The 13,379-nt window shown below is 39.8% G+C and overlaps 1 protein-coding gene across 1 annotated transcript; it reads right to left on the reverse strand.

Moving 5' to 3' along the window:
- Positions 1-9,846: 9,846 nt before the first annotated feature.
- Positions 9,847-12,117, reverse strand: foxl3 (forkhead box L3; the record flags this gene model as incomplete). The annotated part of the gene is made up of 4 exons (XM_084141309.1): positions 9,847-10,320; positions 10,775-10,841; positions 10,971-11,072; positions 11,972-12,117. The coding sequence occupies 4 exons, from the start codon at positions 12,115-12,117 to the stop codon at positions 9,847-9,849; spliced, it is 789 nt and encodes a 262-aa protein (XP_083997435.1).
- Between the last annotated feature and the right edge of the window lie 1,262 nt (positions 12,118-13,379).

Consider the following 13,379-nt stretch of genomic DNA (forward strand, 5'->3'; position numbering starts at 1 on the left):
GATAATTAGTTCACAAGTTGAATCAGGTGTGCTAGCTCTTGAATAGTTCAAATGCATGGAACGACTGGGGGTCCCCGAGAGGTTTGAAAACTCCTGGTTTAGTAGACCTTTTAACCTTTTAAACTTCTGACCTGGCCAGCAACCTGAGTCCTCAGACTGTTGTCTGTGACAAGCACACACACTTTCTCATCCTCCCCCTCTGGATCTCTCTACCATCAAAACTAACCCAGCAACACATCAATTTACTACACTACAAAGGGAACCCTCACGCACTGTCGATTTTGATATCTCCCTCTTTCAGAAAGAAACCAGCTTTATTCGGGACAAGACCGCAATGTTATTCCCATAATCAACAGTCCTTATCTAACGGTTGATGGTTTGGAGCAGTCGCCAGCTGTGGACTATCAACAACAACGGCCATCTTTATAAACCAGCAGCTCACTCAGTCCCGGGGCTGGTCTTCTTCTGAAGGGTAATATGAGACGTACCCTACCTACAGTACTACCCATATTCTGCTCCGTTATGGCAGCAAGAAGCCATCCCCATCCAGTCGTCCCCTACTCGACTGCATGCAGTAACAGATCCATCCACCCTTCAATCCCTCCTCGGACTTGAAGGGTCGTCAAAGGGAATTAAATGAAAACTAGGGACAATTAATGTTAACCTTATTATAGCTCAGATGAGGGCAGGTAGCATTACAATATCATGATGAGATGAATGGGGAATATGCTGGATCATTGTATGTTTTTACTACGCGTTTATCTCCTAGTCTATTATATTTTCTATTATAGCTCATGACTGTGGTTGTCTCATTTCATCAATTTAACTTTATGGTTTTGAGTGTTGCTTTGTTAGTATAACTGTAACATAATGACATGTTGAATCGCTGTGTGTATGTTCAATCAAGCAGAATAAGGGAAAGGGATGGTGGGAAAAGGGAGATCTGTTATGGGGGCATTGGAGCCTGCTACAGTATGTCTATCTGGATATAACATTACTCAGCCTTTATCCAAAAAGGGTATCAACAGAAAAGGGAAGTGGAAAAATGGAAATGTGAATTTTCCACTACAGAATTCCACTACAGGGCATTTTGCTTTCAAGGGATGAAGTCTTTCTAGGGATTGACGCTCTGATGTTATCTACGCCTTTTAGAGTTTGATTTATTTTACCAGCTTAGAATTCTAGAATATTATCTAGAATATTATTTTGAAGGGATGTATACGATTTCTGATTTTATTTTCAGATTATTCATTTTCATTTTAAGTTTTTTAGAGACAACTAAATAATTAACATCACTTAAGAAAATGCACTGTTATGTTTATTGAGGTGTTATAATGTTTATTTTAACAAACAAATAAGTAGTACCATCTACCTGACAATTATTTTCTGTTTATCCATATGCTGAAGGACCGGTACAGGTACAATGCTGTTGGGAAAGCATAGACTAGATGTAGTCATGTGGCCCAAGCATGATTGCATCACATCCATGGTGAATGCAGTAGTGTATCATACTGTAAGATTCAGTCAGAAGTAATACTGTATCAGTCAGTCTGAGAAAGATAACCGTTTCTTGTTAAAGCCCTGTTTAGTAGTCTTCACTACAAATATTGAGGCAGACTGAGCATTGTATGTCTGGTGTTGAATAATAACTTAATTTATGGACCAAGGTTTTGCAAAGTGGATGTGAAAAAATGTACCAATAGAAGGGATGGTTATGAAGGAAATATAGGAAAGGGGTTCCGTTTGGTCTCTGATTGGAGCGTCAAAGGTTGTTATTTTATTTCTTAATCACATTAATCACCTGGACTATTATGTACCATGTCCTGTTCTTGTCTCTCGTTGACTTGTTAGCTGTGCTGGCACATCACTCAGATGCTAGCCAGTTAGCTCAGTGGGCTAATCAGCTGATCAGAAACGGTGACTGTGCTGAGAAGAGGGATAGGCTGAGTGAGAGACAGGCTCTCACCATTTAGAAAAAGTGACCTTCATGTTTTCAGAAACGATAACACTACTTACAGTGGGGAAAAAAAGTATTTAGTCAGCCACCAATTGTGCAAGTTCTCCCACTTAAAAAGATGAGAGAGGCCTGTAATGTTCATCATAGGTACACGTCAACTATGACAGACAAAATGAGAGAAAAAAATATCCAGAAAATCACATTGTAGGAATTTTAATGAATTTATTTGCAAATTATGGTGGAAAATAAGTATTTGGTCAATAACAAAAGTTTCTCAATACTTTGTTATATACCCTTTGTTGGCAATGACACAGGTCAAACGTTTTCTGTAAGTATTCACAAGGTTTTCACACACTGTTGCTGGTATTTTGGCCCATTCCTCCATGCAGATCTCTAGAGCAGTGATGTTTTGGGGCTGTCGCTGGGCAACACAGACTTTCAACTCCCTCCAAAGATTATCTATGGGGTTGAGATCTGGAGACTGGCTAGGCCACTCCAGGACCTTGAAATGCTTCTTACGAAGCCACTCCTTCGTTGCCCGGGCGGTGTGTTTGGGATCATTGTCATGCTGAAAGACCCAGCCACGTTTCATCTTCAATGCCCTTGCTGATGGAAGGAGGTTTTCACTCAAAATCTCACGATACATGGCCCCATTCATTCTTTCCTTTACACAGATCAGTCGTCCTGGTCCCTTTGTAGAAAAACAGCCCCAAAGCATGATGTTTCCACCCCCATGCTTCACAGTAGGTATGGTGTTCTTTGGTGTCCTCCAAACACGACGAGTTGAGTTTTTACCAAAAAGTTCTATTTTGGTTTCATCTGACCATATGACATTCTCCTAATCCTCTTCTGGACCAGACGGGCCTGGACATGTACTGGCTTAAGCAGGGGGACACGTCTGGCACTGCAGGATTTGAGTCCCTGGCGGCGTAGTGTGTTACTGATGGTAGGCTTTGTTACTTTGGTCCCAGCTCTCTGCAGGTCATTCACTAGGTCCCCCCGTGTGGTTCTGGGGTTTTGCTCACCGTTCTTGTGATCATTTTGACCCCGCGGGGTGAGATCTTGCGTGGCGCCCCAGATCGAGGGAGATTATCAGTGGTCTTGTATGTCTTCCATTTCCTAATAATTGCTCCCACAGTTGATTTCTTCAAACCAAGCTGCTTACCTATTGCAGATTCAGTCTTCCCAGCCTGGTGCAGGTCTACAATGTTGTTTCTGGTGTCCTTTGACAGCTCTTTGGTCTTGGCCATAGTGGAGTTTGGAGTGTGACTGTTTGAGGTTGTGGACAGGTGTATTTTATACTGATAACAAGTTCAAACAGGTGCCATTAATACAGGTAACGAGTGGAGGACAGAGGAGCCTCTTAAAGAAGAAGTTACATGTCTGTGAGAGCCAGAAATCTTGCTTGTTTGTAGGTGACCAAATACTTATTTTCCACCATAATTTGCAAATAAATTCATAAAAAATCCTACAATGTGATTTTCTGGATTTTTTTTCCTCAAATTGTCTGTCATAGTTGACGTGTACCTATGATGAAAATTACAGGCCTCTCTCATCTTTTTAAGTGGGAGAACTTGCACAATTGGTGGCTGACTAAATACTTTTTTTCCCCACTGTACTAGTACGAGCAAGAACATTGAGTATTGCAAACCGAGAACTTTATTCTCTTTTTGGATGATAATAATACATGTTGTGTTTCATACAATGAGTTTAAAACAATGTAACACTTGACAGTCACTCACTACCTTATTCTACCCTTATTTTATTATTAAAATATCGAGTTGACCGGGTTGGTATATTTAACATATCTGTAATCAATGGAAAATGTTGCAAAATATTGACGGAAGTGTAGGAATAATTTATTTAGGATTTTCTTCTGATCTATCTCAGTATTTGAAATTGTTTTATTGTACAAAAACAGAATGAAATGATTACCTTCTTTATGGGACAGATCAAGGTTTTTCATGTTAATTGTGTGTTAAACATGTTTTGTTGCTGTTTTACGTAGTTTGATTATTTTCTATACATACTGACTTATGCTGATTCAATGTTAAACATTATATAAATGTATCCAGATTAATTTCACACTACAGTAACTTATAATGTCACTATTTATGGCAGATGCCCACTCTCAGTGATTGGTTTGTAACTGTAAGCAAAGAACTCTAAGGAGTTAGTTTTGTTTTTCCATGGTTTGTTGAACAAGCAGTACATTCATAGAAACAACATTGGCATCAGAAAAATGACCTCGCTTCTGAAAGACGCTTTGATAGAAGTGTTGACATTGCACATAATGAAAAGGTTTTCCCATCTCTCCTCTGAATGGAAATACTTTAAGTGTGCGTGTACAAGTGTTGCCCTACTCTGAGACAGTAGCCCTGTACATTTGATGTATTGGAGGAGTTAAAATATATTGCTATGTGTGCAATCAATATGCATATTATAATACATATAGCTTGATATTGGTCTGGCTTGCTCAGTGGAACTATACATTATCTTGTATAATCAAGGCAAGTATGAATATTAGCTTGCCAGGTGGTCACCTCAAAGCATGTATGGTAAAACATAAAGGGACTTTAAGGGAAGCTGTATGTTTGTGTGTGCCGACTGCTGCTGCTGTTTCCTTAGTTCTGTCTAGCTCTATATGGTTTGACTCATGCATGTGTTGAACTCTAATAAAACACTATAGCAGTAAGTGATCTGCTCTCCAACTTTCGTTTTTTTTTAATATACTGTATATAGTTATGTTGATTCTAGTCAGTATCTCCTCTTGTCTGATACATTTGTGTGCAGTTTTGCCGGTGCATGATTAAAACAAAGTACATTACTGTGGAACAGAAGGAATCCTTGCCAACGCTTCTGCCTCACACATACATTACACTAGTCTAGGTTGGCCTGTAGTAACCCCTGGCCATTCATCTTGCTGTGGAACCACTGTATCCCCTCCAATCCTCACCCCTCGGCCCTTTTCTCTCTCAGCCCCATTCTGTCCGGGGGGGGGGGGGGTGCGCGGTGCGGGGGGGGCAGTCCCTAACTGACAGTCTAGGGGCTCTCCCATTGGTTCTTTAGGATCGCCTCATTCTAGAACATGGCTGGCTCCTCACATTCTGCTCCACTCTGCCTGCTTTATTTTCCCGGTCAAAAAGAGGAGTGTGCTATATTGTACAACTCATGCTTTACACAGGATTGCTGTCTTCATGTGTGGACACGTGTCCACAAGTTCTATTCTATTCCATAACCGTGGATTTCACTTTGGAAGGTAAATCTTAATATTGTTTGCATTGTATGAATCTATATCATGTTGCGATGGATGGATGATGTTCTTGTGGCAATGTGCATGTCTTTTGCAGAGTGTGTTATTTCATATTTGGTTGGCTATTCACTGAATTATCTCAATCTTGTAAAATAATCCTTATTTTAAGGCTACATTATGCACTGTCATTTTGGAAAACGTGTATGATTTGAATGACCCCGCCAAAACACTCAGTATAACTAGAGGATTCAAAACCTTTATGAATTCTTAACCTAAGAACAACATGTGATCATGCCATTTGAGATTGAGTGCTGCATTGAGTACTTCAGTATTGTCCAGTAATGTGATAGTGATATAATAATATAATAAGCCATTTAGCAGACGCTTTTATCCAAAGCGATTTACAGTCATGCGTGCATACATTATTTTGTGTATGGGTGGTCCCGGGGATCGAACCCACTACCATGGCGTTACAAGCGCCGTGCTCTACCAGCTGAGCTACAGAGGACTACTCTATATCAGGACATCTGAGAGAGGAATGCCTCTGGACTCTCACTGATTGAAATAGATACAGAGATTTCCTAATTAATCAATTAAATTAGTTGAGCAGTCTGAGCATAGCATAGGCCTACTTACACCAAGACATGAATGAAAAACAAGTGGGCCTACAGTCAGCCAGCCTCTATTAACCTCAATGGCCCCTCATCCGCTTTTCGATTTGCTGTTTGCATAGAACAATGGATATTTGTAGTAGTACCGAAGATACTGATAACCTTTCATCTGTGGTAGAACCCACTGAAAGCAGTGGCAGTGTAAAAAAAAAGAAATAGGATGAATTTCATAAAGTATGCTTCTCTGCTCTCTCTCCCTTCAGTTTCAATGGAAGTATGACAATCACAGTTCTAGGCTGTGAGCAGCACCTGCTGGCCAAACTAGGTTTGAGGCCAATGGCTATGTGCAAGTAGTGCTGGAAAGGACTGGGACTTGGACCAACTACCAACAATCAGCCCATTCACTCATAGCAAAGCAACAAAATCAACTGACTGGCGTGTGCGTGTGCGTGTGTGTTGACCAGAGCTGCTGTGCATTGTAGTTGCATTGCATGTGTATGTACAAGGTGTGCAATGCTCCTTCCATGCAACACAGAGCTGTGTCGTGATGACACGGTGTGGATGCTGTGCAATTCAGTCTTTACAATTGCAAGCAAGAATTAAATAAAGTTAAGGTCTGACATTCTGAAACTGTTGAATATCATGCTCTCTATCATGGAATCTATGGACATGATGCCGGTCTTCTCATCTATCCTTTCATGGAAAATGCATATTAATCCTTTTATTTTCACCCAAAGTACAACTGCTGTGAAGTTTGAACTCTGAAATATGGGACAATATGTGAATATGCTAGTTAGCGTGTTTGTGATATCCAGATGCTTTTTGAAGCAGACAGCTGTTTACCCCTAGATGTTGTCACAGATAACGTTCTTGAAGTTGGTTTACATAACTTTGACTCAGCAACAACAAGTGGATGTCTCAGATTGGTCCATCAAACGTTGAATTGGACACCATGTTCTGTTCTGTCTATGGTCTTACTAAGGGTGTGTCTCAAATGGCACCCTATTCCCTATTAGTGCACTACTTTTTTACCAGAGCCCTATGGGTCCTGGTAAATAATAGTGCACTATATAGGGAATAGGGTGCCATTTGGGACGTACCCTAAAGCTGCAAGTCTTCCTGACTGGGACAAGCAGGCATGTAACTGGAGGAGAAATGAAATGAGGCAGGTTCAAATGGAAATTATGGCTGTTACGCTTTATTTTACAGTCCGATTTTTAGAAATCACAAGCTACATTAATTACATAGTAACAAACTACTCACTAGTTTCTTTGAGATTCACTAAAGCCAAGTGACACTAAAAAGGTTATCATTTGGTTATTGGTAAGAACCAGCTGTTACCATAGAAATTATCAATGAATAGTTGTAGTGATGTAAAATAAGGCAAATGTTCCATATTTCCCATATATCCTGTTTCATTTCTAGTCATTTTTTAAACCCCAGTTTAGTTTTTTCCTAGCAGGGACATCCTAACACAGGTCTCCAGTAGCAGGGGCTAAACAGGGGCCTGGGAGATCTACAGTAAATAGAATCTAGCTGTAAACACGTCTAAACTGACATTGATTTGACATCCAGTGTTGATGTTCTCATTCAAAACACATTTCAAAACCCATTTCAAAACTGTGGCATATTCCACCATGCCGAATCTACCTCTGGCCCTTTTGACTTGTACATGGGGCTTCAAATTGCAAAGGCCATGGGTGTGTACTGTATGGGTTAGCCCTTTCTGGCTCCTCAGGCTATTTCAACAATCTTCATTAGCTAGAAGCCTGATATTATTACCCAGCAATCTGCTTTCCATTGTAGGCCTCTGGTACATAAGCATGTCCCATATAACAAACTGTACATCCCTTTGCCCCCTCCAATCCCCTCCTACCACAGCTCAAGGAAATCATGGTTGTTAGTCAAGTACGGTGAAATTACACAGCCTCCCTCGTATATAAACATATACTGTGTTGTTGTTGTTTTTAAAACACCAACAACAACACACAAATATTTATAATTAAATTCATAATCATAGTCGGGTTGAAAATTACTCCCAAGAATGAAAATCCAATTATAAAACAAATGCCGTAGATTAAATTACCTATTTGTGTTTATGATTGAGATGTTATTAACGTTGCAGATCATTGCTTTCCCAATTTCCTCCTCCCCATTCCACTCACTCTGCCCTGAGCTACACATTTCAACATTACCTACCTACACTCTTAGAAAAAAGGGTTCCAAAAGGGTTTTGAGGCTGTCCCCATAGGAGAACCCTTCTACCTGGAACCAAAAGGGTTCTACCTAGAACCAAAAGGAGTTCTTCAAAGGGTTATCCTATGGGGACAGCCCTTTTTGATTCTCGATAGCACTTTTTTTTTCTAAGAGTGTACGCAACAGCCCACAACTAGAAGTGAGCTCATACAGAAAATTATATTTCCCAGACCAAATGTCCCTCTCATAGAGGCTTTTAGCTCAATAAGACATAAATAACTGTAAAATGAAAATATTGATAGCCTCAAAATGCATAAAACATATTTTGTGTAAACTATTTCCCAATAAAAATACATCAAACAACATGACACAAATACTTGGAATTTGGAATGGTCATTTAATAGAGGCCATTCTCGGACACTGAGCCAGCAGCTACAACAATAATAGTACTTTTCTTCTGCATTTGAATTTTCTCTTTGGTGTCTCAATACAAACCGATGCAGACCCAGACCTAGCCTTGCAGCACTTTATGCTAAGTTAATTTACCCAAATACATCCACAGCGCCACCTTACATCAACAGTTTAGTTAATGGAAACCTACTGATCCATAACAGTGGTGGTGCTAGACGTTGGCTGGAGGGCCAAGCAGGTATGAATGTTAATATCATTGATCGATCACAGGATTTGAAAGGAAGCATACGCCAGTGTGTTTAATTATAATTGCGTCAGGCCGGGCGGGCGGGAGTTGCGGCAGTGTTGTTATGCAGCACGGCCCCCTTCTTGTATTTGACTAGGGTCACATCTAGGTCTCACCTTGCAAGTGTAACGCTATATTAAATGCCACTCATGTTAAGTGTGTTGTTGTGTTCTGTTGAAACCCTTCCTGTACTGAATGATGCAGTCACGGCATAATATAAAGGTTAAATTGAAAATTGTCCCTTCAAACAAGCAAGAGAACCCCTGCTATGATTGATATCCCTTCTAACAGGGAAATAAATGTTAGCAGAGTAGACCCCATGTTTTAATCTCCTTCATACAGTATTTGTATATAATGTATTCTAATGTGTCTGGATTAAATGTGGAGTATGTCAGTCTCAAGGGAATTGAAAAGGTCATAGGGAGAGATTAGGAGGTTTGGAGAGGGCCTGGGTTGATTAACCCCATGATAATTGCCTTCAATCACAACAACAAGGATTGAAGGGACTGAGCACCAGCTGTGACATGTACACTTCAACCTGTTCATTGCTTAGACACTTTCACCAACCAAAACCATTGTTGAGATTGTTACTTTTTAATATTGATACTGGTTAATACACACACACACAAAAAAATGTATGCACGCATGACTGTAAGTCGCTTTGGATAAAAGCGTCTGCTAAATGGCATATTATATTATATTATTATTATGATGATGATATCACAGTTTTATCAGCTTTCTCATACAGTCAGCATACTCAGTGTATTTCTTTCTGTCCTTAAAATAGTTAAGATATAATATAGGTGAATAATTATTTTCACAGACTCTCATAACAGAACATCCTACTTTATTAAGAAAGCTTTATGTAAACCTGTATGCCTTGGGACAAGACTATGAACACTGTACAAGCTTATTTTGAGGGTAGAGTCATGTACATTTAGTATAATCAGCTAGGATCCACTGCACAATACTGGACCTCTCTATATTATTTATTTACAGGACAAGTCAATAAAATCTCCCCTTGCACAAGGAGGCAGTCTTTGGATCTTTTAATTTCCTAATTCAGATATGGAGGAAAAACCATCCAGTCTTTCAAATGAAGTCTCTCTCTTTGTCGGCAAGGCTATGACACTCACAGGGTCCAGAAGTGCAGGTTCAGGTGTTGGGGCTCCAGAGCATATATGGGGGCCCTTGTTGTACCACTACGTGGGGGTCTGAAGCCCGGCAGAGGGGGGTTGGGGGTGGAGAGGATGTAGTCAATACTGAATTTAATCTCCGGTTCTGGTTTCTCCTGCTGGTTTGGGTTGAGGGGGGTGTGGTGACCTGGTCTGTGGGCAGGGCTGATGGGGCAGAGGGAGTCCGGTTTGGGGTTAGGGTTAGGATCGGACTGCCTGGCGGAGCCGCCGTGTTGGTTGTTGATGTTGTTGTTGTTATTGTCTCCTGGGAGGAAAGGCTCCCCAGGCTCTCTGAAACCCATCTTCATGTTGCGTCGGCGCCGGCGACGCCGAAAGTTGCCGTTCTCGAAGAGGTCGAGCATGGACTCACAGCCCGTGGCGAACGTCCAGTAGTTGCCTTTCCCCTTCTCGTTTCCCTCCGTACGGGGAACCTACAAAAAAATTACAAATAAAATAACCCCACTTATAAGAAAGTAGAAATAAACCCATAATAGTCTATTTGTGATCACGCTCAAATGTGAAAGCAACATAACAGTACTGTATTGAAACACTCTGTTACCCTTTTTGCTTCTAGGCTACTGTGTGCAAAATACGTAACGTTATTTGCTTATAATTCATACAGTAAATGTGTAAATGTGCATGTAAACTGTATGACTGTTCACTGTCTCATTTGTAACCTTATTATTGTAATATATTTTAAAAGTTTCATACAATATTTAATCAACGAGGATAAAATATTATAGTCTTATGTATTTTCTTCTGACTGATATCAAGTGAAACTTATATCGAAGAATGTAATAAAATGTGTAGCTTACTCTGTTTGATAATGATTATTGATCAAATGATAAGCTATCATCACACAACATATGATAACAGGTCATTTACCTTAATGAAGCAGCTGTTGAGAGAGAGGTTGTGTCGTATGGAGTTTTGCCATGCTCTCTGGTTGGACCTGTAGTGAATAAAGGAAACAGTACACTACAATACCTTCACTAATTTGTGAAAGGTATCCAGACACTTTTGGAGGGAAATGGCTGTTGAATAGACATGTGAAGTTAAATAGACATGTGAAGGTCCTTACCTGTAGTATGGAAAGCGTTTCATGATGAACTCATAGATCCCTGACAAGGTGACCCGGTGCTCTGGACTCTGCTGGATGGCCATGGCTATCAATGCTATGTAACTGAAGAGAAAGGGCAGACAGAGTTACAAAAAGTACAAATATTTATTTTAATTAATATTTATTGGTGTTCACATTTATATTCCCAAGAACAGGATGGGGATGTAATCATGTAATCTGATGACAACAAACTGTAATTATTTACATTACTAGCAAAAATATTGTAATCAGATTACAGATACTTTTGAAAAACTAGATGATTACTTCTTGGATTACTTTTAAATTCAGAAAGGATGTTTGCAAACAAAAATACATTATGAAACATTTCTGTTTTCGCAATGACATTCAATTCAGCATTGAAAGAAGGCATATGTTTAAGTTTGTTCCACCTGAGCGAGTCTGACCACAAGTCAGACCACTATGATGACACACCAAATGTGTTTGATGGATCATTTTTGTCTTCTTCTAATGATTCTTAAAGGGAAAGTAATCCAAAATAACTGAAAGTAATCAGATTACATTACTGAGTTTTGGTAATCCAAAAGTTACCTTACTGATTACAATTTTGGACAGATTACATTAAAAAAGTAACCTAACCCTGCCCGATAATATATTGATAAGACTGAAGTTATATTCAGGGAAAGTGGTCTAATATTCTTAGTTATGATACTGATTTAATTTGGATATTGTTGAGATTCCACAATCATCTGATTAAAATAATACAACAACATTTGGTTTTCAGGTTTTAGATTTTAAATGGGTTGCATTGCATTAATTTGTGATTTATATTATGGTCTATAAAATACTAAAATAATTTGCATTTTTTTTGTATTTTTTCAGCTGAACTATAATGTAATATCTTAAAGACATAATTTATCATATCTTAGATCATGAATAATGCTAATAACAATACTCTTCATAATTCCATTATTAGTTCATTATATTAACCATAAGCATTCTACCTGTAAGCAGGTCGACACATCTTCTTGTCTTCATCCGTGCTGCAGGAGGGGTATCCATCTCCATCATAGTTGAAGCAGTTATATGGATACTGAGAGCTATCAAACATGTCTACACTTCCACCCTGGCTAATATAGGACTGCTTCATCTAATTAACAAATCAATTTCAGTTTTTAGCACCCTCTAAATTTAGACCAATAATACCAAGCACTTGTTTCCTTTACAGAGAATGTCTTCTACTCTACTCTAACATACCCTACTCATAGTGGTGGCTCTACTGAATGAAGTATACCTTCCCCCTTGGTGATGAATAGGTCCCTTGGAACCCCCACTCTCCTCCTCATCGACTGCCTCACTGTTGGGTTGGTCCCCAGGTAGGCTAGGCTAGCGCCGATAAGACATGCCATGCACCAAATGACTTGGCCAGCCCAACGCATGCAGCTTGTCCACTTGAACGTCTGAACCCGGGGCGTGATCAACTGGTAGCTAGATTAATCTCTGTCTCGCTTTGAATCTGGGTGGTCTATAGCCTATTTAGAGTGTTGACTTTATGTTTTGTTTTGTTTCTTTTTATAGTCTAATCTACCTAACAGGACTTAAACAACTAATCCAATACTAACAAACAACCTCCTTACATCTCCATCTCTCTCTTCCAATTGTTTTTTCTTTAGCCTCTCTTTAAATAGTGTGTGTTGTGTTGGGGTATGTTGTGTCTAGTCTGACTTTTTTTGTCGCAACCAGTTTCCTTTTTTTTGGGGGGGGGGGGGGGGGGGGTTCCTTGTGTCACAGACGTTTTAGTTAACAAGGAGAGTTTTGTAGATGCAATCTATAATGCTGTATAATGGCCATAAATTGTGTTTCCGTGACTAAAAGAGGGGATGTGTGTTCTGAAGGGCTCCTGACGGGGCATGTGGGTCTCTCCCGGCAGCCGACGGAGACCGGAGAAAACAGCCCGCGGGCGAGAGGCCGCCCTGTGTGGCCTGCTGTGATCCAGTAGATTAATTGTTGTAGAGACCCTTTGTGTTCTTCTATCGATGCGACCACAACAGTTTAAAAACGCAATTTTGTGTTTACGCCTTCTATACTAATGGGGCAAAGAAAGGGTCAACACTCTGGTCAATTTTAAACATTTTAGATGTCCATGTCCAAATAAAAGAAAATACAACTATTCTTAGATCATGGAATTGGGCACATTTTGGAAAAACATTTGGGAGCTATTTTGTTTTATTTGGGAAATGCACAGCTATAGCCTAATTGCTGGCTGCCTAGGTAGGCCTATACCAGCAAATGTGGTGTGTTTAATCAGGTGTCAGGCCGTTTGCAAGTGTCCACATCTCTATCAACAATATTCACTTTACATTTGGAGCCATGGTGTATCCTCTCTGTATGTAAGTGACCTTTGTGACCTTT

Source organism: Coregonus lavaretus (genome assembly GCF_964263955.1).
Source record: "Coregonus lavaretus genome assembly, chromosome: 25".
Taxonomy (NCBI): Eukaryota; Metazoa; Chordata; class Actinopteri; order Salmoniformes; family Salmonidae; genus Coregonus; species Coregonus lavaretus.